General features: G+C 42.8%; 3 protein-coding genes across 9 annotated transcripts; 1 reads left to right on the plus strand and 2 right to left on the minus strand.

Moving 5' to 3' along the window:
- Positions 1 to 582: 582 nt before the first annotated feature.
- grk1a (G protein-coupled receptor kinase 1 a) lies at positions 583 to 6,833 on the minus strand. Its single transcript, XM_069173742.1, has 7 exons — positions 5,965 to 6,833; positions 5,214 to 5,341; positions 4,684 to 4,841; positions 3,496 to 3,579; positions 2,478 to 2,602; positions 1,811 to 2,012; positions 583 to 968 (listed from the first exon to the last, which is right to left on the minus strand). Exons 1-7 carry the CDS (start codon positions 6,664 to 6,666, stop codon positions 676 to 678), a joined length of 1,692 nt encoding a protein of 563 aa, XP_069029843.1. The 5' UTR covers positions 6,667 to 6,833; the 3' UTR covers positions 583 to 675.
- A 1,157-nt stretch (positions 6,834 to 7,990) lies between these two features.
- Positions 7,991 to 18,359, minus strand: tmco3 (transmembrane and coiled-coil domains 3). 3 transcript variants are annotated; one of them, XM_069173497.1, is made up of 15 exons: positions 18,278 to 18,359; positions 15,850 to 15,979; positions 14,181 to 14,494; positions 13,284 to 13,451; positions 12,426 to 12,605; positions 12,147 to 12,347; positions 11,875 to 12,003; positions 11,698 to 11,790; positions 11,188 to 11,374; positions 10,905 to 11,022; positions 10,609 to 10,804; positions 10,319 to 10,469; positions 10,143 to 10,222; positions 9,907 to 10,056; positions 7,991 to 9,484 (listed from the first exon to the last, which is right to left on the minus strand). In XM_069173497.1, exons 3-15 carry the CDS (start codon positions 14,436 to 14,438, stop codon positions 9,371 to 9,373), a joined length of 2,025 nt encoding a protein of 674 aa, XP_069029598.1. In that variant the 5' UTR covers positions 14,439 to 14,494; positions 15,850 to 15,979; positions 18,278 to 18,359; the 3' UTR covers positions 7,991 to 9,370. The 3 variants fall into 3 exon arrangements, with proteins under 3 accessions (XP_069029598.1, XP_069029599.1, XP_069029597.1); XM_069173498.1 differs by lacking the exon at positions 18,278 to 18,359 and adding an exon at positions 16,802 to 16,908 and having other exon boundaries at positions 15,868 to 15,979; XM_069173496.1 differs by lacking the exon at positions 18,278 to 18,359 and adding an exon at positions 16,802 to 16,908.
- dcun1d2b (DCN1, defective in cullin neddylation 1, domain containing 2b) lies at positions 16,955 to 25,481 on the plus strand. 5 transcript variants are annotated; one of them, XM_069173501.1, is made up of 7 exons: positions 16,955 to 18,046; positions 19,080 to 19,296; positions 19,399 to 19,567; positions 19,745 to 19,875; positions 19,980 to 20,062; positions 20,369 to 20,465; positions 23,054 to 25,481. In XM_069173501.1, exons 1-7 carry the CDS (start codon positions 18,044 to 18,046, stop codon positions 23,131 to 23,133), a joined length of 780 nt encoding a protein of 259 aa, XP_069029602.1. In that variant the 5' UTR covers positions 16,955 to 18,043; the 3' UTR covers positions 23,134 to 25,481. The 5 variants fall into 5 exon arrangements, with proteins under 5 accessions (XP_069029602.1, XP_069029605.1, XP_069029604.1 ...); XM_069173504.1 differs by having other exon boundaries at positions 16,956 to 17,091; XM_069173503.1 differs by lacking the exon at positions 16,955 to 18,046 and adding an exon at positions 18,418 to 18,500.
- The last annotated feature ends 5 nt before the right edge of the window (positions 25,482 to 25,486 follow it).

Genomic DNA, 25,486 nt, shown 5'->3' on the forward strand with positions numbered 1-25,486 from the left:
ATGAAGCTTGGCTGTGAGTGGAGGAAATGGATTTGTTAATGCCCACAAAATGTAAATTTAAATGGAAAATATTTATTTACACTCATAAACATCTCCGTAGCAACTCTCACATACACTCTTATTTACACTTCTGAAGCTGTGAAAGTATTTTAACACATTAGAGAAGCAAAAAAAAAAAAAAAAACTGGAGACAGAAAAATAAATGTGCAGCACGGTGTGTTGTGTCAATAACATTCATTTAAGGATTTTAAACACTAGTCAAGGAAGATGGCAGCTCACATGGCAGCTGCATAAAACCAGAATTGTTGGAATTATAAAAGCTCTTTTTTCTTGCTGATCCTTCACACGGACAGATAACTGATCGTTCATGTCTGTGAAACTCAAACAGACATCACAATGTTAAATAATACATGATCAAAGAGTGCACTAGAGAAAAAAACATTATTAGTACACATAAACTGAAATGTGAAGCTTTGGCAAGCAGAAAAAAAAACTGGACGAAACGTACAATAATACTGTAAATATCTCATTATGAGCTGCACTGGTGGCAAAAAAAAACAAAAACAATCATCATTAACGCTCACTCCTCTTCAACTCCACCACTAACCTGCGGACCTCCTGTAAAGTGCTCAATAAGTACAGTTTAACAAACAGTGCTGTGGTCCTCAGAGCCTCTTACGACACGGTGCAGGTGGAGGATTTGGGCGGCGGCTCCAGGATGGACTCTCGTCGCAGGTCGTCGGGCAAAGTGCCGGCCGGGCCCCAGACCGTGAGCTCCCCGTAGATGCCCGTCTCGATCATCTCCTCCTGCCAGGGGATGGAGATGTTCCCCGAGGCGAACTCGTCAAAAAAATCCCCGTCCTTGTCTTCCAGCTGCACGCCTTTCACCGTGGAGAAGGCCCCGACGTCATCGATGTCCTTGGCGTAAACTGTCTTGGCGTCTGGCACGAAAGGAGGCGTGAGGATCCCTGAGGAGACACGACTTAATATGACACACATGTCAGGCACTGTGTTGTGGGATTTTTTTTTTTTTGTCTATTTTCCTCTCTTCTTTTGGACAATATTTATCATGAGGAGACTGATCAAAGGCTCCAAGCTGATGGTAAGAGCATCCAGTCAGCTGAGCCACCAGGACGAGCCAGAGATTCTCCTCATCCATGTAAGGCGTTGTTCAGAAAGAGTCATGAATGAGTGAAATCACAGAACACTCCCAGACGCACCTGTTTTTCTTTAACCTGACTGTGTGTTTTTAATCAGTTTGTTTGTTGGTGTCCCGCCAACATCACAACTTCCCCAAAACTAAAATCCTGCGGGTTCACCAAAATATGTGACATGGCCTTCTTTTAACGGGGTGTGGACCACAGTACAGCAAAAACAAGAACAGACAAAGAAATAAACTAAAATATATCTTTCCAACGATATAGACATTTTTGTGTTTATGTGAGATGTCATTGTTGCTGATTGAATAAATATTTTTTCAGGGCCTAGTAAACATCAAATATTTATAAAATGAATACAATTTTACAAAACTCTCATCTAAATAAATAACCACAAAAACTAAAGCAGAAACTCTTCCAGTGGGTCAGTTAAGAGTTTCTAAAGTATTTTAAATTTGTGTTTTATATTATTCGAAGACGTTGTCGACTTGTGAAGCAGCAAACTGTTTCTGGTGGATTTAATGAACTCTGAAGAGAGGAACAAAAATATCACAACAGGAAAGAAGAAAGGCAGGTAAAGGGCCTCTCGTGATGGAGTTGATACTGACGGTTAAATATTGTACATGTATGTACTGTTTGTGTCTGGCACTGACCTGAGTCCAGTTTCCTCCAGTTGATCTCGCTGAAGAAGGGATGCGCCCTCAGCTCGTCACACGAGCCGTCCTTGAAGCCGAGCCTCTTGTCGACCTCTTTGAACAGCAGACCCTCGCAGATGGACCGGGCCTTCTCGCTGAACTTCTCTGGATACGTCACTGGATCATTCAAAATCCGCTTCTTCAAGACTTTTTTCTCCACCTCAGACGGAGAAAACAACAACAGTAGAAATAAAAACCTGCACGTTGCATTCGTTAAACACATTTCCACCCTTTTCTTTATATTTAAAAAGGAAAAACTACTGAGGTTTTTCCCTGCACTGCTCTTATTTAGTATTTATCTGCAGGACACGCAGGAGAATTCAGGTTCATATTCAGTCATCTGAATATACTCGACAATACCGGCGTAAATCCTCCTTAAAATAAATTAACATTGATGTATAGGTGATTAATGAAATGAGGGGTTAGGGGCTTCATACTTCACAGCAGTATCAGCATCTGGCCACTAGTCGGCGACGTTGAGCTTCTTAAATCGGTTCTGTCACAGGTTTAGTAAAAGGAGCTTCAAACATCACGTGACGGAAAAAGCTGAAAGGACTGAAGCAGATTTAAAAACAGCTCATAACCTGGGCTGACAATGAGAAAGAGAGGCACACAGTATGTGTACCTTCTCTCCTCGGGTCCTGAAGGGCCCCTTGGCAGCCAGGAACTCAAACAGAGTGACGCCCAGAGTGAAATAATCCGCGGAGTAGTCGTACTCCTCTCCTTTCAGCAGCTCTGGAGCCATGAAACCTGCAGGTGACAGAAGAGAGGTCACAACCCTTCAGCTGGAGAAGGATCCATTTCTAATTGAAGTATATCTGCTTCGTGCTCTTTATTACACTGTACAGAGGACTTTGTGCTTTTTCTTACATCTATAAGTTTATTCACAACATTGAGGACGTTGTGGTGATTTTTTTTCCTCGCACTAAATAATAAGTGATAAACACAAATATAACAAACTCAAAATAAAACACCAACGAAATGAATCTTAATCAGGGAGAATACGTCCAGTGACGAGCAGAACGTTTTAATTATCTTAAATTTCTACTAACAAAGAAAGATAGCTCCTGCTGCCTCTCTGGTCCTGATTTTCACATTTAGAATATGTGTATTGCCCTTTTTGTATTGCCTCGTTGTTCAAAGTTGCTATTCACATTAATTTGACTTGCTTTATTAAAAGTACATTTAACTACGAACACTAAAAACTAAACCACTAAAAAACAAATTCATTTGGCTTATAGTTTATGTAAAGTTAATATATTATCCTGTACATGTTGATGCACCTCATCCTGCAAAAGAGAGGGACGGAAATCCTCCTTAACAAAAAAACAATATAGTGTTTACTTTATAAACTACACAATATAAACCACTATTCCAGACTTTGCACATGTATGTGTCTGATTAGTTAATCTGATCATTGAGCTGTATTATAAATATTTAATTTCAAGTCGTTTAGGTAACAACAGGTTACTGCAGCAGGCCTGTACAAACCCCCGCAGCATGGAAAATATCACATGTTCACGAGAAAGATAAACACCGTGAACACCACTGCGGATTTAATGGCTGTTCTTCTCCGAGACCTTTGTTGCGAGATGATCTCCAACCGGGTCGACGTCGTTCAGGAAGCGCTGTTGTTAATGTACCTGGAGTTCCAGCGTAGCCTCTGATCTTGGACTGACCGTCCGCCAGCTCCACAGCCAGGCCGAGGTCAGAGATACGGACGTTACCTGAGAGGACAAACCAAGGTGTGATGAAGAAAGCTGCGCGTGTGACATAAAACTTGACCTGCAGACTCATTAACCTGCTGCACCGTGACGTGTTGAAGTGTTGGCGGCAGCAGTGTTGGAGGTGGTTCTCTGGGTTGCGTCTGTCGTGACCTCATTGGGCCAAAAATGGAACATTTCTTTAAAGTCGTCCAGGTGAGCGGTGATGATGTCATTACAGTGACAGCACTTCAAAGATCCCGGGGGTCGAATTGAATCGTTTTGAAGGAATAGTTTGCAATAGAGTTTGCCATTTTTAGGACATTTTGTTTATTCTCTTATTTTGAGTTAAATAACAAAAGTGTCATTTCTATACTTTGACTTTTGAACAGATACAACAAACAAGATGCAACATGTTAATTAAAGAGCCTTTCAGGTGCCGGTAGGTGGATTTTGTTGCTTTTGGACAGAGCCGGGTTCCCTGTCCTTCCTGTCTTCATGCTGACGTTAAGCTGAGCTGCTTTGCGTTCACCAAGCTCAGCTTTAAATATCAACAGACACGTATGAAAGTGCAGTAAAATAAATAAATAAATACATCTTTTTGTCGCACTCTCGGCAAGAAAATTCACGAGATATCCTAAAATGTCTGTTGTTTTAATTAAATGTTGCAGCGGTCCAAAAAGAAAAAGAGTACAGGTAGTTAGCAGTCCTTCATACTCAGTTGATTTTGGTCCATAATTACATCTTTTGAAAGTTTTTAAAAAAGACAACAAACACAAAGCAGCAAACAGCACTTTTATCTAGTGTTCTTGTCTTTTAAAAACTGTTAAAAAAAAAAACAACAACAAGGGCTCAACCGTAGCGGTCATGGTTGTTGTTTTTAGTGGTTTCATTAAACATTAGTGACTTCAGGAGGATGATGCAAAAAAAAAAAAAAAAAAAAGCAAAAAAAAAAGCAAGGACAATGAACAAGGACAGCTGATACAAAAACTATTTCTGTGGGAGAAGTTAGCGAGACAGGACGCAAGTCTTCCATAAAAGACTCTTTTATTGACCGAGCAGAGAGACCAGCAACCTGCTGTGCCCTCCAGCAAGCGTCTTTATTTCTGCATGCTTGTTGTGTCTGACCTAGATTATCCAGCAACACGTTCTCTGGTTTGAGGTCTCTGTAGATGATCCTCTTCTGGTGGAGGTGCTCCAGGCCCTGGATGATCTGAGCAGCGTAGTAACAGGCCCGCGGCTCCTCGAAGCCCGGGTTGTTCTCATCCACATTATAGATGTGATACCTGGTGTCGGTGACAGAGCAGCGGTTATCCAAGGAAACATATACCGTAGGTTACATTTCTTTACACGTCCTTTTATGTGTGCTCCAATAACATTCACACATGACACAACATTCAAAATAATCCGTTAAAAACCCGAGTGTGGTAGTGGTGAAATATCAGTTAGCGGTTTGGAAGAGATCACATTCAAGAATGCCAGATGTAAATTTCAACATATAATTTAATGTATCATTTTAAAATATGAATTGTTCATATTTGGGTTGCAGAGTGACTGCATTAGTGTCGACCTCTTTGACCCGAGAGAGTGTAGGATCAAAGGACACCTTCACGGGACCAAACAGTGAAAATGAAAATAGTGTTGGCAGGACATCTAACCTCAGGTCTCCTCCGTTCATGAGGGTCATGACCAGACACAGCTCTGTTTTGGACTGGAAGGCGTAAGCCAAAGAGACGATGAACTTGCTGTGAACCCGAGCCAGGATCCTTTTCTCCACCATTGCCCCCTACGGGCAGGAGAGGACAGCAGATATGAATCGATGTGTTTATAGGGCTCTGGGTCACCGTCATTATTCCTGTCTGTAGTTACTGATATTTCCAAGATAAACCAACAACAGGGAAGGTCATTTTCCCATTTGAATGCACGTTTCAGAGTACCTGGAAATCAATCTAAAGTTTTAACCGGATGGAACCGAATTGCCTCTATTTACACACGGTAAACTAATGAAAATGGATCATTTGAGCAGCACATTGAGAGGAATCAAAGCTTTCCTCTTCATGTTGTCATCATCATCATCTCGTTGTTTCCATTTTGGGGGCTGAACATGAGACGGGACGATTCACTCAGTACCTGCTCCATTTATAAACATGGCAGGTTAGGCCCTTCATAATGAGATCAAAATGTACTAATGCCAACAGGGACTAATCATATAAGCCAAATGTGCCTAACGTTGTGTGCAAGTCTCAGTTTAGTTACCGACTATACTGTGATTAAAAGACCTGCAGAACAAGAGATGAACTAGATCACAAGCACTGCATGAACTGCAGTGTTTGATATCCCCGAGACTTGTGCAGCTTCATCCATGAACTGGTATCTTGTGTTGCTGCCCGAGTTGTCGGTACTCCTCACCTCATAGCCTTTTCTCTTCTTCAGTCTCTTCTTGTTGAGCTTTTTGCAGGCGTACAGTTTCCCCGTGGCCTTCGTCTGACAGGCGGACACTTCCCCAAAGCCCCCTTTCCCCAACACACGAAAGTCCAGGAACCAGTCCTCCCCCATGGGCTGCATCTCCAGCCACTTCCACTGCAGGAACCTCTTCAGATACATGCTCTCCAGGAAGAAGGTGTAGGGCACTTCTTTGAGAAAGTCCATCACGCTGTCCCTGGTGTCATTGAAAAGCCCATCACTTGCCTCTGTGTGTTTCTCTTTGACCTTCGTGATGTCATTTTCAGGCAGAAAGGGGCAGTAATACTTGGCGTCAGGCTCCATGTAGCGGGACAACATCTTGCTCGCTTTCTTAACTCTCTCTTCGTCATCAGCCATGTTGTACTCCTCGATATCCTTCCAGAGGCGACAGGGGCCTTTATACTCGCTGTTGGAGTCGAGGAACTCCCGGAACAGCCGTTTGCCGATGGGCTGCTCCACACAGACCGTGTGGAAGCACAGGTCCGAGGTCTCCCGCAGACCCTCGCACCCCGTGATGTGGGGCAGCTTCAGGCGGGAGCGGTACTTCTTGTCTCGGTTGGACGCGGGGTTGGCAGTTCCATCGATGCTCCCGCGGGCCGAGATGTAGGCCGAGTTGGCCACCGCTGTCGTCAGGCCACCAATATCCATGGTGACACGGTGGGAAAGAGAGGAGGAGGGAAGGAGAGAGGCGCGAGATGCAGCAAAACGCCACAGAGAACAGGTGTTAACAAGGAAGCAGAAGTGGAGGCGGACGTCTGCAAGAGGAAGACCGTGGCAGACAAGTAGTAGATACCAGAGGTGTGATGTGGATTTGTTCTTCCTCCAGTGACTCAGAAGTGGAGTGTGTCGGACATCTGAGCGTCTGCTCGCTGCAGACAGTCACGGAGAGCTCGGTGGCTTCCCTGTCGGAGTCCCTTCTCTTCCTCTCACTCACATGCGGACACGCATGCAAATCGACCTGACTCATCACCTTCCTCCAGAGGGATTTATCCGCACTGTATCCACTGTAATGCGTTATCCTGTGCTTACCCATGTGCGCGCTGTGTGGAGAAAGACTCAGGGAGCAGGACGGAGAGGAAGGGGAGAGGCTGGAAGTGAAGGGGAGAGGGAGAGGAGGGATAAATGTGGCATGCGTGTCAGTGGGCTGGTAATGACAGGAATGCAGTGAAGCTGCAGAGAAGAGAGAGAAACTTGTACTGGTTTCCTTTGGCAGTTTGAAACCTTCTCTGTCCTTCTCTCAGCCAGAGAGAAATACTCAGTCATTCAAAACCTGCCATGAATCTAACAACATAATCGGTACATATTTCCTTTGTATCTTAACTTCGAGCACAGGGACCTTCACCAATGTACTCTAGTTCAGTTTCATGGTTTCATGGCTTTTCAAGTTTTCACCAATAATGAGTGAATTCTCACCAGCAGGTGTGCGAAGTGGATTCCTGTAATGAGGCATCCTCAGATTGACCTCATTACCAACATCATATTTCCTCATTCTGTCAGTTTGAAGTTAATCAAAGGCTTTTCAAACACATTTTCATAGTTTGGACGATGTTCTTTGCTTTTAAACCATCCGTTCCTTCTGTCCGTGGTTAATGCCATGTTACTTACTTCTATCTCAAACAATTACAAAATAACCAGGTTTTAGTGACGCGAGCAGAAAAGCTGCATTTCACTTTTCAATTTAATTTATATGGCGCCAAACCAAAGTGTAAGTCATCTGAAGGCACTTAACATAGCACAGTCCTTACAGGAGAACATGACAACATTATAGAGAGGAACACCACAACTCTCTCAAGAGTGATAGTGACAAACCCAAACGATTGGGAACCACTGGATTAGAGGACTCGTGTTTTAAGATATGATATATTTGAGTCTCAATTGTTTTTTATTTGTTTCTGTAATACAGTTACGCTCTCAAGTTATCAGTTACGAATTAATTTTCATGTTTCCCCATAGAAAGTACTTCATTATAAAAAGAGTAAAACCAAGTGAGTATTTCTTTGTCATCTTATTTTTTAATAAATAACTGAATTAAATTGACAATTTAAAAATACATGAACATTTTAATGGAAAAAAAAGCACTTCTTTGTGGCTCAGTCACGGACACCAACACACACATGTATGTAAACTGAAATAGCTTCTCGTACTGCAGGAAAACATTTGAAAATATACAGAAAGGTGTGGCTGTGTTGCACACGTTTACATTGCACATTATGATTTATAAGACGAGGTCGTTTACAGCACAGATGTGCTCTCTCCCAGCGTCTTGTTTTTAGTGCAGAGAAGTGCTGAGCAGGCACAGAAGTTTGACATTCAGTAGCAACTAGTGCAGGGTTTTCCTCTACATGTTACTTCAGTGAATCGATTCTCGCGAGTATGTGATGTAGTTCTGCTTCAGAACATTGTACTTTATCAACATTTTTGCAGTGTGATGTACTTTTCTAAAATTTGACAGGAATTACTGCTGTTTTCTGGTAACACTCGAGTGTTATCACACCTAAATTCACAGTAGTACAAAGACCAGAATAAACTACAAGTAGAATTGATTAAATACAACACATAGGAGGTGTTTCCTTCAATCAGAAGAAGAATCTGTCATCTGTAATGACCCCAATCTGAATAAGGTAGAAGTCATAAATAATAATATAATTCAAAGGAAAGATGTAGGCAATTTTTAAATAATAAAAAAAATGCTTCTAAATAGAAGAAAAACAAAACATTTTACATTAAGTAGGAAACAATATATGGAGTTCAGTTGAACTGTCAGATTTGGTCCATGTGATTTTGTCAAGGTTGCAAACTTGAGGTTCAAACTGCAGAAATTAAAGAATGATTCATATTTTAAAAGTCTGAAAATAATGAAGAGGTAAAACACTAATTTTTATCCTTACACACGTAAGATGCTGTGAAGGCATCTGAGCTGGAAGGATCTCAAGTCTTTTGTGCTTTTCTATTATACTGCTTCGTTTTTTTCGTTCTTTAAGTCTTCAACATTTTGCCCAAAGAGTGATGGGATTCAGTAATGTTGTAATTCTCCTGAAATGATCTAAAACTATTCTAGTTTGTGGAATCAAATACAGTACAAGGTATATCGGACCTACAGTATGATGTATGTAACACTGGCAAAGCAGAGGACCTTTATAACAGTCTGAAGGAGCCATGTTCAAGAATCTCAAGTCAAAATGTGGCAAATGATTATTTTCTCTCCTCTAAAGCAGCGTATTGAGTCTTAAATCAAGAAGAAAAGAAGAAGAGGGAGATTTGGTCCAGCAGGAATGAAGTAAGACTTCTTGTGACCCCGCTGCCAGCTTTGGAAAACCTACGTTGAAACCATTTGACCCGGAAGTCGGTTTGGTCATGTGACCATTTTGCGTTCGGTGCGAGAGACCCATTTGTGCGTGGTGACTCTCCACAGCAGTGGAGCGAGCAGCAAACTGAGAGTGGTGACACTGAGGACCAGCAGGTACACCTGAGCAGAAACACAGAGGCATAAAAAACAAAGTCTCAAAAGGTTATTATTTTATTTTAAGTCTAATTGTTGAGCACGATCCCCGACAGCTACACTTTTCCAATACTCTACAAAATCATACATGTGGGCAATGGCCATTATTTTGTATCTTTTTTTTTCCAGAAAACGTTGCAAGATCCCCGTCAGTGAAAATCAAGTTTTTAACATTGTTAAGTCCATGTGGATTTGCAGCCCTACTTTCTTTAAAGAACACTTTCTTTCTTTAAAACCGAGGTTGCAAGGTGTTTCACTCAAGGAAGCACATAAATAGGAAAGAAAACAGTAAAAGGACATAAAAACAAACCGGAGAACCTCTGACCTTTCTGACCCCTTCTCTGCCTGAATAGTAAAATAACTGTCAACACTTTCATTCCATCACTGACCTCTCTGGAGATGATGCCAGCTCGACGCGCGCGGCTGCCCAACACGAAGGAGAACTCGCTGACTTGAGCCAGACCTGCCGAGACGATCCACCGTATGTGTCGAGAGCTCGGAGGCAGGATGACCGACAGCACCAGCACGGCCATCATGAACTGGAAGGGAAACGAGGAGTCGAGTGGACAAGACACTAGAACCGTGGAGGAAAAACAGCAAAAAAAAAAGAGAGAGAACTACCTACCTTCATGATGACAAGTGTGAGTGTTAACACCAGCAGGATGGTGAGTTCGTACAGCACAAACGTCGGGAACACGTGGAGACCTGCAGCATCACAGACCAGACAGAGAGAAGTCGGACTTAAATGATACTAAAGTGCAACGCAATCATAAACCTGAGATCCGTCGTGTTGAAACTGACCAATAGAAGCAAAGAAGATGATGGCAAGGAAATCTCTGATTGGCTCGATGCATCCCATAACTTCGGCTGTGACCATGTGACCCTGTGAGGACAGCAAAGCTCCAGCCAGGAAACAGCCCAGCTCCATAGAAACATCCAGAAACTCAGTTACCTGGAGCGACAGTCAGCGGGAGAAAAATCAACACGTGAAACTCCTTCACAACCGGTTTAAAATATTGAATCATACTAATAAATAAATAAATACTGAAGGGGACTTCATGTAAGAATAGACAATAAAAGAAAGAGCATACCGTCAGCATGAAAAAGACAAAAGCTGCCATCCCCAGCACCAGGATCTCCTTGTTGCCTTTGCTCTCAGTGTGCAGCTTCTTGTAATAGGGAGCAATAAGGAAGGATCTGAGCAACAAACACAGCAGCAGCACCGCAACCAGAGACACCAGGACTTGAGCCAGGAGATACAGCACGCGGAGGCTTCCAAACAGGAAGCTGTGGTGCAGAGAGGCGACAGCAGATTTACAATGAAGCGTGTGTGCGTCTGTGTTTGGAGGAGAGAAGACGCACGCAAGAACAATGCAGACGAACTGACCTGTCCAAGTCTCCACTCTGGGCCTGGATCAGAGTCGGCATGGCGGCGATGAAGAGGCCCAGCTGAACGTCTTGCATCACCAACATCCCGAGGAGAACGCTGCTGTAGTCCAGGTCACCTGCCACACACACATGCATTTCTGTGTAGTTATAGTGCAGCACCGTATTGGATTTTACTGGTATGAGCGGCTCTTTTTTTGTAAAGAGTCTCTTAACTTAGGTAAAAAAAATATCTCAATTACACACAACTTGTTTTTTTTAATGCTTTGAACCCTCACACATACCTTCCTTGTCCCCCCGGCTTCCTCCGGCTAGGAAGCGGGACACCAGTGGGGTACTGGACAGGGACAGACAAGTGGAAATGAAGACAGTCTGTGTGGGTCGAATCCGCAGGATTTGTCCCCACAGCAAACCGGCCCCCACCATCAGCAGACTCAGGTAGCACGACCCCTGGACGGAGGTCTTCCACACCTACGCACACATACAAACAGTCACGTTTCCATCAGTTGAAAACACATCACACTGACTTCTATTCATTTCCTTCCTTACAACAAGTAATAAACCTCATCGTCACTTTAAACCAACCTTCATGATAAAAGTTAAAGGATTTTTGTTAACTGACTTTTTGTCCCCAATGTGAGGCGAGTCTCTCTAATGTGACATGTTTATGTCCCCAAAATAAACACACACACACACATATTATTAATATTAGTGACTTGTGTACAGTCTTGCAAAACAAACAAATGAACGTCATGGGAAAACTTTATTCCCAAAATAAAGTCCTTCTCATTTACCTTTCGAAGGCGCTCAGGTGAGAACTCCAGTCCCACCACAAACAGGGTGAAGAACACACCCAACTCCCCCAGAGTCTCCACCTGAACCATAGACTGCAAGACACAGCCAGACACAGACATGAACACCGAGAACAAAAACCACAGGAAGACTGGCATCGTCCTGTAATCTGATCTGACCTTGATGCTGTTGAGACCGGAAGGACCGAGCAGAACCCCGCAGATGATGTATCCAAACATGGGAGGAAGACCCACCAGAGTGCAAATCCAGCCACAGGGCAGAGACAGCATCACCACCGACACCAGGTCCTGCATATACAGGTAGTAGAAACTTTCAGGACGGTTGAACTGCATCAAACAGAGGAAACTATACTAATCTCAGCATTATTCTTCACACTTCTTATACAGCCGGGATAAAACGGGATCCGAGCTGAGTGGGAGCAACAGCTGACCTTGATGAAGTGATGGTCGGCTCTGGGCATTGTGGAGTCTCGAGGTTTCGTCAGCACATACTGGTTGTTCTGTGAGTCAATGAGCATGCTCAGTCCCAGGTCATCCTCCACTTCTTTCTGCCTGGACTTGTTCTTCCTCTTCCCTCCGTTCTCCTCGTCTTCCTCCACCCTCAGCACCGCCTCCACATTCACTCCTTTCATCTACACAATTAGAGAACGTTACTATTCACTCTCCAAATTATCGTTCCCCAAAATCTGTGGAAGCGGTCGTTACCTGACCTGTTTGTTGTTGTCGAAGGCGTGCTCCTCGATCTCCTCCTCCAGTCGGTCCGCTGCCTTCCTCACGTCCTCCAGGATCTCATCCAGCATGGACAGGGTCTTGTTCTGAGCCAAAGCGCTCTTAAGCGCTTCCTGCTGGTGCTTCTCAGCAGCCACCAACTCCACGTACTCCTGCTCCTCCTGAAGGGTGACAACAAACCCGACAGCTCAGCAAACGAGACACATATTAACATGAAGATGCATGTGGCAGCGTACACATTCAGAAAACTAATGCTGCATACACTCATAGGACATATAGTATAGCATACGTGATATCACTCCATCTTTGATGGCGACATGGTTGAAATCAATATTCTCATTCATCACATACATCACCAAACGGTCCAAAAAAAACCCCACAAAATCCAAAGTTGTTAAATGACAGTTTGTTTAAAATCATTCATTTGGACAACAACATTTTACAGATTGATACCATGATGAGGTCCTGACTAGAGCGGATTATTTGATTCGCTGATCGACTGATTTTTAATCAACATTTCTGGTAATGAATTACAATTGTTTAATTAATGAAGAAAAATGACGAGTTTTCTGATTAATGTCGATGTGAATATGTGCTGTTTATATGAGTTTTATATTATATTAGTATAAAGTTTTATTCTGCTGCTCAGGCACTTTTCACTTTTTCTTGACATTTTATAGACAAAAAAAAAAAAAAAAAAATGAATCAGTCAACCTAGAAAACTGTTTGAATTAGTTATTTAGTGATGAAAATAATTAGGTGCATCTTCACAAAATGTCTCCAAAACTCAATCTTACTTCACTTCGACGGAGTGAATAGAGTTCAGTGAAACAGCTCACCTTTATCGCTGCCTCCCTGAGGCCCTCCAGCCTCTGTCTGCTGCTCTCCTTCATGTTGACCACATCCTTGTAGTCTCCCTGCAGCGCCCTCTGCAGGCCGTGAACCGCCTGGAACACCAGGTGCTCGCTCTCATTCAGCTCCCTCTGGAAAACCTCCAGAGTGTGAACCTTAAAGCAGACAGAGAACAGCAGTCAGTAAAGTATCAGACATCCTCTTTTACTGAAGCCCCTGTTCAGTGCAGTTAATATAAATTCGTCAGAGACTGGACGTGATCAGAAGGACAAAAAAAAAGATCCAGATGAAAGTAGGTTAAAACAGGAAGAGAAGACATTACTGTGAGAAATATAATTTAGGTGATTTGACTTGAAATATTTTAGTGAGTCAGCAATAAGTAATGTGCCATCATCTAATAAAGAGATGAAACAGATAGTAAATTACTTCATTATTCAATTGGCAGAAAATTAAGTAGCCAGAATTGTAATAATTATTTACAGTAAGTGAGATCCTTTTCTGTTTTATAACATTTATAATTTAATATTTTGGGTTGGGGGCCATTGGTTAGACACAACAAGCAATTTCAGGACATCTAAAGAGACTTTTTTTTTTTTTCTATTTTCTGATCTTTTATAGACTAGTATTGATTGATTTATCCAAAAATAAATAAACAACTTATTAATGCACAATGAATGTAATTATTAGCTGCAGCTCTAACTAACCAGGCCATCTCCTCCGTATATACGAAACCTGAAGTGTGAAATATAAACATCTTTTATTGTTGTGCAGGAGGATGAAAGGCTATGAAAAGTATAGTTTAAAAGTCTCTTAAAAAAGTAAGTGTATTACGACCCCAGTAGGAGGCCTTTTGGTCCATCCTGTGTTTATTCTGAGTCTGGTACCTGGAATATTTTCTCGGGTTCAGAAAGGCCTCGATCTCTTCCAACAGCATCAGCAGCCGCTGCCAGCTTCTTGACAACCACATTCTTCTGACGCAGGAGACCAACCAGACGCTTGCAGTTGCCGGCCAACCAGCTGTGGCCGTGTGTTGGCCCCTTGCTCCGATAGAGCTTGATGGCATGCTGGGCCACCTGGTCCTTCTGCAGCACAGCAAGTGCCCCCGCCAGGCCAAGGCACAGCATCCAACACACAACCTGCATCCAAAGCTGTGCTTCCGTCTTCACCAGGGTGTGAGGTTTGATGAAGAGCACGTGACCTGAGAGTGGAAAAAGAAAAGAGCAGGGCAGATTAGGGCAGGTCAAGCATGATTGTTAGTAAAAGATTATCCATTCAGAGGCAAATATGACGTTTTACATACTCGACTAGAATTGCTGTGAACCAGCTAAGTTGCAGTTTACATCCATATCGGTCCAGACTCTTAAAATAGATGTATTGAAGACGTTGAAGGAATCTTTATTATATATTCACATACATGGCCGATAAAGCTGATTGGTTGTGCACGATACTTAAAATGCGGCTGTTGCTGCAAAGAAGCTACAAATTACAAAGCATTGGATGTTTCACACACATCTTCAACCTGGCGGCACAAAGGATCTATACAATCAGCACAGTTTCAAGGTGGATCATCAACATCTGAAATACGGTCACAATCTCCCCTTCTGGTCCCGAGTTATGGTTTTGAATAATGACCAGAAATAAGTTTTGCAGAAAATGAAGATGTCAGTGACGTTGACCTTTGACCTTTTTGATGTAAAATGTCATCAATTCAACATTTTATCCAATTTACATATTTGTGTGACATTTTGTTACAACCACTGTATGAATTCTGTAGTTGTGGCCACAACCATGTTTAGTGAGGTCACAGTGACCTTTGTGCCAAATGTGATGAAATCCCCCCTCCCCCCGAGACGTTCCCAAGACATCACCTTAGTTAGAACTGCACAGACAACCTAAAAAAAAATAATGACTCCAGCGGGGACGATCACCGTCGTGGAGGAATAACAAGTGCAGCGACTTCAGAGAGGCAGTAAGTGCAAGAAAAGATGTCGGCAGAATTTAAAGAAGAAGCCTCGACATATTTTTAATTTTTCTTATTGTTAATAAATCCACTAAAAAAACAAATTTACAATGAAACATTTGCTCTAACATACATCTTCTGTGTGACCAAAACTATGTCCTCTCTGTAGGATTTCTTGACAACACCAAAATGATAGATAAACAGAAATGATCAGTCGTTGCCTTAAAATAATTTCTCCCACCTAGTTAGATACTCTCCATGTGGGCCACTCTGTGCTTCTGACTATCTCAACACACCGTTTAATCTCCATGCAGGGTGTGGTCACAGCTGAACACCTGTGTATGCTCACCTGTGCCCTGTGTCCTGTTTCCTGTCTTACCGGCTGCTCTAAACTGTCTAATTGCATGTTGACTTCACTGAACCCATCACATGTATAAATTCCAGCTCTTGCTCGCCTTCCTGCCAACACCGAATGTGACGATGTTGCATTTCTATTAACCCTTGAAAAACAAATAGTCTGACAACAGTGCTAATTTACTTTTACACAAAATCTTTTATCACATCACCACACTGACCGACGGCATTTAACTCACAGGCGAGCTGGTCCGCACCTTCGTGAGCATGAGTCAGTCCGAGTGATCTTTACTTTCCAAACTCCTCCTCTGTCCTTCTTCCTACGACTGGACTGCAGCCACTCTTCTACTGTTGAAATCAGTGGAGCCACTGTTCAAAAGAACAATTACACACACACACACACACAGATATATTATAAAGTAGTCCGACATGTGACACAACATATTTCCCCCTTTTAGATGAGAATCCAGACACAACTCAGTAACAAAAACTTTACATGAAATTTGAACATTTAAACAAGTAGTCAGATCATTTACCAAAATAAAAGTGATAACATCACATGATAAAAAAAAATAGTCCATTGCAAGTAAAATGGAAAAAGCTGCAAGGTTTTATAAGTAGAAGTCCCCATTATGTAGTAGTACGTCATTATTACTATTACTGATACATTAACATGAAAGTTTAATGCTGTTGGTAGTTTAGCAGGAGCTAATCTCATTAGCTTCATATACTTTGTTGGGTGGTTTAAACATATATATGAAAAAAAACCCATCATATATCATATGCTTGTTTGTATGGAAAAGCTTTAAATTTCACATTTCACTCTAAAACGTAGCAGAGCACAAAATACAGAGGCAATAATCACGTAAAGTACAAACAGTGATTAACTACAAGTACTTTCCACCATTGATCTCCACTTAAGGGTTGTTCTACAACCAAGTATACATATTTAAAATACAAATACACACAGTTGAATACGAATATTTAAAAAAAAAAGGAAAAAAAGAAAAGAAAATGCGCCATTCCCACAACGTAAACATCATACGGAGCTGAACGCACACCCCAGACATGACATGATGTGTCACACACACACCAGGAAACCATCCGTTTTAATCGGTGTCCCGCACACCTAAAAGTCCTTTCAGGGAGGATTTCAATGGAAGCAGATGAATAAAGAAAAACTGGAACTACCTGAGAAATGCGTGTCTGTCCTGTCTCTCAGCTCCGCGACCGAAGCAGCGCAAGAGGAAGGGAACAATCATGCTGTTGTGCCGCACCACCACCACCACCACCTCCTCCTCCTCCTCCACCCCCACCCTCCTCCTCCTCCTCCCCTCCTGCCACATAGCTGCAGCCAGCGTCGGTGCAGGCGTTCACCGCTTTACTTGGCGACCAACTTCATGTTTACTTCGACCTCCAGCCAGCCGTCGGTGTGTTCCCGCTAAGCACACCGGGTGGAGGCTAACGAGCCTCGGATCCAGGTAAGACGACCCGCCGCCGCCGTCGGTGAACCCCCCCTCCTCCTCCTCCGCTCCCCCCGACGGAAGCTGGCTCACTTTCAGTGCGGATAAAGTTCAACGGTGTGTTACTGCGAGTAAAGCTAAGTTTTAGCCTCTGAATTCCTGCGAGCTGTCAGACCAGCTCCAGCCAGCTGAGTCCGCACGCTCCCCGTGACACGACGCTCCCGGAACTTCGCTGACATTAGCGGATAAGTAGCTGTCATGTGCGCCGGTGGACGGAAGGCGAGTTTTCTGGAAACAGCTCCTCGGAGCATGTTGTTAAAAAAAAAAACAACAACAACAACAACATAAACCGCAGCTGAAACTTAATCAATTGTTTCCCTCTTGTCTGAATATAATTGTGTCGCTGTAGTTCAGATCTATCTTCAGATTACTTCCGAAACATCTCCCGTCAGATTTGATATGGGAGTTGTAGTTTTCACACGTTGTGTATTTTCCGCTCGACCGTGCAAGTGCGGGTTGATTTGTGGCAGCGCTTCTCGGATTAAATTGTTGTTGTTGTTTTTTTGACACATCTTAGCAGTTATTTAACACGATATGGTTTCTTTAAAAACAACAAAAAATATGATTCAAAGTAGTTGCACGAGTTTTCATCCTTAATTCTTGCTGAAAACCAAACTTCAGGTGTTGTACCATTGTGTATTAGCCACGGAGAAGTACTGGGGCCTTTTCCCTTTTGAATTGGGTCACATTGAGAGACGCGTATATTTATGATAAAGTCAAGTGTTTTGCCGAAACCGCTGTCAACAAATGCAAAATGCTGTTGTATCCAAAACAGAGGGCCTGTTGAATTTCAGCGCCACGGAACTACATTTCCCATGATTCCTAGGGCTCACACAGTAGCGCAGTTCTTTTCGCGCATGCGCACCACGGGTAATTGGATATCAAGTTGACCAAAACAGCGGGTGATAAAATGGTAGGTAAGATTAAAAAAGAGAAACCGGGAGAGTTGTTTAGACCCGTTTAACGAGCCCCCCAAAAGCGATAACGGCTGTCACGAACGTTAAGGGGACACCGCGGCGTGGAGGGTCGTGGTGTCCGCAGCCAAGTGTCGCATTGTCAGGGTGATGTGTGTCGGGAATATGAGGGAAATGGAAGGTCAGTTGTTGGTATTTTGAGATCGGACAGCCGCACTTGCTCCACGTACCTTTCCCTTTTTGGTAGCTCGCCTGTGCCGCTGCCCCGGGTCAGGAGGAGAGCCTGCAGGATCAAACGCACCCCCCCTCCCCTGCCCAGTAAAACTGGGTCGCCGCCGAACACCGGCCTGTCACGGTGAATGTGCTGTTTGATCCTCGGGTGGGTCAGCTCCGCAGTTCCGCAAAGACTTGCAGTCCTCCCCGTCAGCGGCTAGATTCAGTTAGCAGGACGAGGTATTTAAAAAAAAAAAAAAATAATTAAAAAAAAAAAATTGTATAAACTAACGGAACCTCGTGGCGGTGCATTTGCAAGTGACAGTGTGTTGACGTGAAGGTTGCTGCACACATGGTTTGATTCTTTTACTTTTTAATTGTATGCACGCATAGCAGACCATATCCGCCCCCAGCGCTTCAAGCATGGAGTATTTGAATGTAATTACAGCAGGTTTGATGTCCAGCTGAATAAGAATCAGATCTTAGGCGTTTTACTGTGCTGTGTTGAAAACTTCTGCAGCCTGAACTCCTCATGCATGCTTCTGCATCCCATTTACCTGAGGCTGGATTATCAACCCCAGGGCCCCAGAAACCAAGGGGGTCTTGAAGGAGCAGTGATTGCTTGTGATGAGCGGTTATGTCTTTGACTGTCTTTGTCAAAAAACTAGCTCTAATACTTCTTATATGACAGTTAATATTGAGCTCACATGATGCATACTTTTTGTGCTTTTCAAAATGGGTTGGGGGGATTTGTGTGTGTGTGCGTGTGTGTGTGTGTGTGTGGCTCTGCATCCACCCGTGTGTCCTCTTGCTTTGCAGCACAAGTTAAAGTCATCGCAGAAGGACAAGGTTCGGCAGTTCATGTCCTTCACACAGGCTGGGGAGAGGACAGCCGTGTACTGCCTGACGCAGAATGACTGGAAACTAGAAGTCGCCACAGACAACTACTTCCAGAACCCAGACCTCTACTACAAAGAATCCATGAAAACCTCTGTGGACCGCAAGAAGCTGGAGCAGCTCTACAACAGATACAAAGGCAAGTGTGAGGGGGAGTGAAGGCTGCTCTTCACTTCATCAAACATCAGCACAGTCTTCTTCTCTTGGCTGTTTTGCTCATTTGTCCGAGCCGTCTCTGCAGACCCCCAGGATGAGAATAAGATAGGCATCGATGGCATCCAGCAGTTCTGCGACGACCTGACTCTGGACCCGGCGAGCATGAGCATACTCGTGGTGGCGTGGAAGTTCAGAGCGGCCACGCAGTGCGAGTTCAGCAGGAAGGAGTTCCTGGACGGGATGGCTGAGCTCGGGTGAGCAACACTCACACTGAAATCCACAGTATTTGATGCCAATTCAGGTGATTAGAAACAGTAAGAAGTTGTGAACACATCTTGAATATAAAACCGTATATAAGCCCGTTCAATGCGAGTCCTACAAGATTTTGTAATTTACTACCTCAGACTTCACGTCACCTTTGTCTCCTCCAGCTGTGACAGTCCTGAAAAACTCAAGGCCATCCTTCCCCGACTAGAGCAGGAGCTGAAAGACACGGGGAAGTTCAAAGACTTCTACCAGTTTACCTTTAATTTTGCCAAGAACCCCGGCCAGAAAGGTTTAGGTAAGAATGATATATAGAAACAACTTTACCATAAAACGTTTTTAAATATTCACCTGGATCAGAAATGTAAAATTTTCAGGCTTAAATATGATTGTACTTTCTAGACCTGGAGATGGCCGTGGCTTACTGGAATCTAGTTCTCACAGGCCGCTTCAAGTTCTTGGACCTCTGGAACCGCTTCCTGCTGGTGCGTATCCAGGTTTCATCCATTTTAATTCTTGTGTGTGTGTTTATGAGTATCTTAGCCGAATATCTGAAGTTGACCAAAAGCTGCAGATGGCTTTTAGTTTTGTCCACTTCATTTACATAAATAATGGAGCAGCAGTTTGATGCAGTACACAAATCTTATGCCTAAAAATGACCAGAGTTCAAGCATCTCTGACTGTCAATAATAATTAAAGTTTTCATGAAGGTTGTTGGTATTATAAGAATGTGTTCCTCTGATTACTGTGTAATGTAAAAAAAAAAAATTCTGTTACCGTGCTGCGTTCAGGAGCATCACAAGCGATCAATTCCCAAGGACACATGGAACCTCCTCCTGGACTTTGGCAATATGATTGCAGACGACATGTCAAACTATGACGAGGAAGGTGAGCTTCTGACAAAAATCAGTGACTCCGACGATCAGGACACGGTCCTATGATGAGAGCACAACAGTGGTCGCATTAAATGCTGATACCTCGGAGTAACCTGATTAAAACGGACTACGTGAAACGGAATTTTCTGACTCCGATTTTTCCAATCAAACTAGGAAACTAACATGTGATTGATAAGTACCATATGATTGAATGGTCCCAACATTTTTGATCAAAATCAGCTGGATTCAGTTGCATCACATCTTTCTGGGTAAAGCTGCTTTACTTGAGCTGTCACGCTGAATCAGATTTGTCAGACTCACTTCTATATTCACACCAACAAGGTTATTTTCAACCACGTCGCTTTTACTGTTTCAGTTTGATTCATTCTCCTCAAACTGCGTCCTCTTATTGTCCCACCAAAATCCAGCGGGGAGAAATTCTGACATGATCAGTTTGTTAAAATGCTCATTTACAGTGGGTACGGAAAGTATTCAGACCCCTTTAAATTTTTCACTCTTTGTTTCATTGCAGCCATTTGCTAAAATCAAAAAAGTTCATTTTATTTCTCATTAATGTACACTCAGCACCCCATCTTGACAGAAAAAAACAGAAATGTAGAAATTTGTGCAAATTTATTAAAAAAGAAAAACTGAAATAGCACATGGTCATAAGTATTCAGACCCTTTGCTGTGACACTCATATTTAACTCACATGCTGTCCATTTCTTCTGATCCTCCTTGAGATGGTTCTACTCCTTCATTGGAGTCCAGCTGTGTTTAATTAAACTGATTGGACTTGATTAGGAAAGGCACACACCTGTCTATATAAGACCTTACAGCTCACAGTGCATGTCAGAGCAAATGAGAATCATGAGGTCGAAGGAACTGTCCAAGGAGCTCAGAGACAGAATTGTGGCAAGGCACAGATCTGGCCAAGGTTACAAAATAATTTCTGCAGCACTCAAGGTTCCTAAGAGCACAGTGGCCTCCATAATCCTTAAATGGAAGAAGTTTGGGACGACCAGAACTCTTCCTAGACCTGGCCGTCCAGCCAAATTGAGCAATCGTGGGAGAAGAGCCTTGGTGAGAGAGGTAAAGAAGAACCCAAAGATCACTGTGGCTGAGCTCCAGAGATGCAGTAGGGAGATGGGAGAAAGTTCCACAAAGTCAACTATCACTGCAGCCCTCCACCAGTCGGGGCTTTATGGCAGAGTGGCCCGATGGAAGCCTCTCCTCAGTGCAAGACATATGAAAGCCCGCATAGAGTTTGCCAAAAAACACATGAAGGACTCCCAGACTATGAGAAATAAGATTCTCTGGTCTGATGAGACCAAGATTGAACTTTTTGGCGTTAATTCTAAGCGGTATGTGTGGAGAAAACCAGGCACTGCTCATCACCTGCCCAATACAATCCCAACAGTGAAACATGGTGGTGGCAGCATCATGCTATGGGGGTGTTTTTCAGCTGCAGGGACAGGACGACTGGTTGCAATTGAAGGAAAGATGAATGCGGCCAAGTACAGAGATATCCTGGAAGAAAACCTTCCAGAGTGCTCTGGACCTCAGACTGGGCTGAAGGTTCACCTTCCAACAAGACAATGACCCTAAGCACACAGCTAAAATAACAAAGGAGTGGCTTCGGAACAACTCTGTGACCATTCTTGATTGGCCCAGCCAGAGCCCTGACCTAAACCCAATTGAGCATCTCTGGAGAGACCTGAAAATGGCTGTCCACCAACGTTCACCATCCAACCTGACGGAACTGGAGAGGATCTGCAAGGAAGAATGGCAGAGGATCCCCAAATCCAGGTGTGAAAAGCTTGTTGCATCATTCCCAAGAAGACTCATGGCTGTACTAGCTCAAAAGGGTGCTTCTACTCAATACTGAGCAAAGGGTCTGAATACTTATGACCATGTGATATTTCAGTTTTTCTTTTTTAATAAATTTGCACAAATTTCGACATTTCTGTTTTTTTCTGTCAAGATGGGGTGCTGAGTGTACATTAATGAGAAATAAAATGAACTTTTTTGATTTTAGCAAATGGCTGCAATGAAACAAAGAGTGAAAAATTTAAAGGGGTCTGAATACTTTCTGTACCCACTGTATTTACGCAATTTAACATTTACAATAAGTAGGTATTTATTTATTTTTGCCTGTGTATTGCCTCTCAGACAACATACAAGCTGCCTTCACTTGTTGGTGAAGAAGATCTGTTAAAACCAAAAATAGCAGTTTTTTTTATTTGTAAATAAATCTTCTAAAAAGATCATCGGAACTGATCAAAGATAATGCAGTGAAACATATTGCTGTTTGTAATGAAGAAGTAAAACATTATTCATTGAGTTTAAAGGTTCATTGTTGACACTGGTTAGTTTATTGTAACTCTGCCATTCATGAAGGTTCTTTTAAGCAGGTACTTTAATCAGAATTTATTACTTGCTAGTTGATAAATTAAAAGAAAAAAAAAAAAGATTTAAAATTTGTATGATAAATTTCTGTTTTTGTTGAAGAACCTCTGATCTCATCGTGTCCTCCCTCCCACCTGTGAAACCCACCCTGTTGGGATGTCCCTGATGTCGTCCCTTTCCCTCTCTCCTCAGGGGCCTGGCCCGTCCTCATCGATGACTTTGTGGAGTTTGCTCGGCCGATCGTAACGGGAAGTAAACGCAACATGACATAATGTTTGTCCCGGCTTCGTGCGGCGGATGGAGTTTGTGTTTCTTCCAGTTTTTCTTTTACTGAATGAGGTTTTGATACAAATGAGCCAAAAAGAGACAACTTCTCAATGAGCCTGTCTGCAGCTTGTCATCAAGATTGTTCTTCCAACTACATAAGACGCCTCAGACGGGGAGTGATCTGGAAAACCGCTTCGGAAAGGAAAGCAGGAGAGAAAACCTTTCTCGTTGTTGTCTGCTGGCGCGGACAGACTTCGGGATTGCAATATGGAAATGATGAGTACGCTAAAACTCATCAGTCAAAATTACCGAGGGGGGGGGTGGGGGGGTAGCTTTTAAGTGCTGCTGTGGACTCGCTAACAAGAGTCCAAGTGAGCTTGTAGCACATGCTGAGGATTAAGTTATAGATGCAGTACAGTAGGATGTGGCCTCTTGCAGTTGTGAATGGAAGTGTGTTTAAAACCTGCATGTTTTGTCAGCCGGTGTGAAGTCGTGCCGTGGACGTTGTGGAGGCAACAAAAGGCGATCTACATTATTTTCACTGAGAATGTGACGCTCTCTAACAATCACACACAGAGAGCAGAGAAAGTGTGTGTGTGTGTGTGTGTGTGCGTGAGTGAGTGTGAGTGAGAGAGAGATTGGTGGGGGTTAAACATTTTGCCTCTTCTATAGTACAATGCTAAATATTTTCATTTGGTTTTATTAATATAAGAAGTTTGAAAATTTCGCCTTTTACTGCGTTGAAAACGTTCAGATCCACCTTTTGTACTCAGACTGAGAATCGGACAGAGCGGCATGCTTTTTGAGCTCAGCACCAGCAGAATCATATTGTTTCAGTTGTAAATTACTCTTCTCATAGAAATTTTAGAAGAGCAAAAATGTATATCTGAGACGACAAGTAATGACATTTATAATCGTGATAAGAAGCTTTTAGGATCCTCATTTTTAAAATACCACAGCGTTACATTTTTTAAAATGGTCCTTACTTTAGCAGTGTGTGAACGTCTGTACACAAAAGAGAAACTGACTGGCACATTGACTGTTTTCTATTATCCAGGTGGTGAGGACTTGTCACCTCTGAAAACTGCACTGATTTACACTTTTTCTGTTGTAGGGTTGTTTTTGTTAATCAGGCAGCACTGTATACAGCTACAGAGCTATTCACTTTACTTGACAGTAGGTTTCATTTACATACTGGACTTTTTTTTTTCTTTCTTCTTTTTTTTTTTTTTTTTTTAAAGAACATCACAGCCAAGAGTATTTTCACTGTTTGTTTACACTGCTGGAGGTTTGGTCGTCCGCTGCTTTTCATGGATGAGCACCTGAGTAGGGCAGTGGTGATATGTGAAAGCACCACGGTACAATACTACAAGTACTGCTTGTGCTGCCTTTTACAGGTGGCTGTGGATTATTGCATTTCTCAGTACCCTGTAGTCCAACGCTACATCAAAGACTTTAGCCTTTTAAACCGATAGAGGTCAGTGCAGCAGCACTCTCCAACAAGATTCGGTAACTCTAAACACTAACCGACCCCGCGTACGCTAAAAGCAGTGTGACAGAAGGCAGAGCTCAGGTACCAGTCGTCCTCTCCCAGTCGTAGTGTCTGCCATGCTTTCAGTTCTGAGCAGCGACGCTGATCTCGTTCTACCAGCTGCTGTTGTTGCCATCATGATAAAACCTTTGCCATGTTTTGAAATCTAAATGGATTATTTCCCTGCATCAAGTTTCTGTCCCGTCAACAGCTTGCTACCGGGGAAATAACTGCCTTTTATTAGGTCCACAAACTTGTGTTGAAATTCTCATTTACATGTAGACATAAGTCAGCCAATGAACTATGGTGGTGTGCATGAATGTAGACTTTAGGACGTTGAAGGTGTATAAGGATTGAAATGCATAATGGCAATGAGGACTGTCAGTGTTGGAGCTGATAAAGGCGTCACATTGTTCATTTTAGTAACAAAGTAAGTTGGTTCACTCAGATAGCTCATATAAAGTGTTCATGACTGTGTTGCAATTGTTCTGTTTGACTTTCAAAGTTGTGCACAAGCCTACGCTGGTCAAAGCAGTGAGATGTGTGACTGTGTTTCCCAGCTGACGTTCTCTGTGGTTCAGCAGGGAGGAAACATCTTTCGGTGTTCAGTACGGTACGATTGGTACGTTTTTTGTTTTTTTGTTTTTTTGTCAAATGTGTGGTCAGCTGTTTCTAGTCACGCAGATCATTCTTATTAAAACAGTATTACTTTTTGCCAGCAAGAAAACAGGTATTTAACAGAGTAATATGTTTTGTCACAGAAGCATTTCCATACATTGTTTTCTTGAAAAATGTTGTCAATAAAGCATGTTGTTTATAACAGTCTT

The sequence above is a fragment of the Embiotoca jacksoni genome, unplaced genomic scaffold, assembly GCF_022577435.1.
Source record: "Embiotoca jacksoni isolate LCO1_2020_lvr unplaced genomic scaffold, fEmbJac1.0.p SCAF_6, whole genome shotgun sequence".
Taxonomy (NCBI): Eukaryota; Metazoa; Chordata; class Actinopteri; family Embiotocidae; genus Embiotoca; species Embiotoca jacksoni.

What these genes read in the sequence shown, in the direction of transcription:
- grk1a (XM_069173742.1), bottom strand. Translation starts at nt 6,666, where the DNA reads ATGGATATTGGTGGCCTGACGACAGCGGTGGCCAACTCGGCCTACATC. An exon ending in AGAAGAGAAAAGGCTATGAG is followed by an intron (nt 5,342 to 5,964) that starts GTGAGGAGTACC and finishes TCCTGCCCGTAG; the next exon opens with GGGGCAATGGTGGAGAAAAG. An exon ending in CTGGAGGAAACTGGACTCAG is followed by an intron (nt 969 to 1,810) that starts GTCAGTGCCAGA and finishes GTGTCTCCTCAG; the next exon opens with GGATCCTCACGCCTCCTTTC.
- tmco3 (XM_069173497.1), bottom strand. Translation starts at nt 14,438, where the DNA reads ATGCAGGTTGTGTGTTGGATGCTGTGCCTTGGCCTGGCGGGGGCACTT. An exon ending in CAGAGTGGAGACTTGGACAG is followed by an intron (nt 10,805 to 10,904) that starts GTCAGTTCGTCT and finishes TCTGCACCACAG; the next exon opens with CTTCCTGTTTGGAAGCCTCC. An exon ending in CTGGCATCATCTCCAGAGAG is followed by an intron (nt 9,485 to 9,906) that starts GTCAGTGATGGA and finishes GTTTCTGCTCAG; the next exon opens with GTGTACCTGCTGGTCCTCAG.
- dcun1d2b (XM_069173500.1), top strand. Translation starts at nt 18,996, where the DNA reads ATGGGTTGGGGGGATTTGTGTGTGTGTGCGTGTGTGTGTGTGTGTGTG. An exon ending in GACGGGATGGCTGAGCTCGG is followed by an intron (nt 19,568 to 19,744) that starts GTGAGCAACACT and finishes TGTCTCCTCCAG; the next exon opens with CTGTGACAGTCCTGAAAAAC. An exon ending in GTCAAACTATGACGAGGAAG is followed by an intron (nt 20,466 to 23,053) that starts GTGAGCTTCTGA and finishes CTCTCTCCTCAG; the next exon opens with GGGCCTGGCCCGTCCTCATC.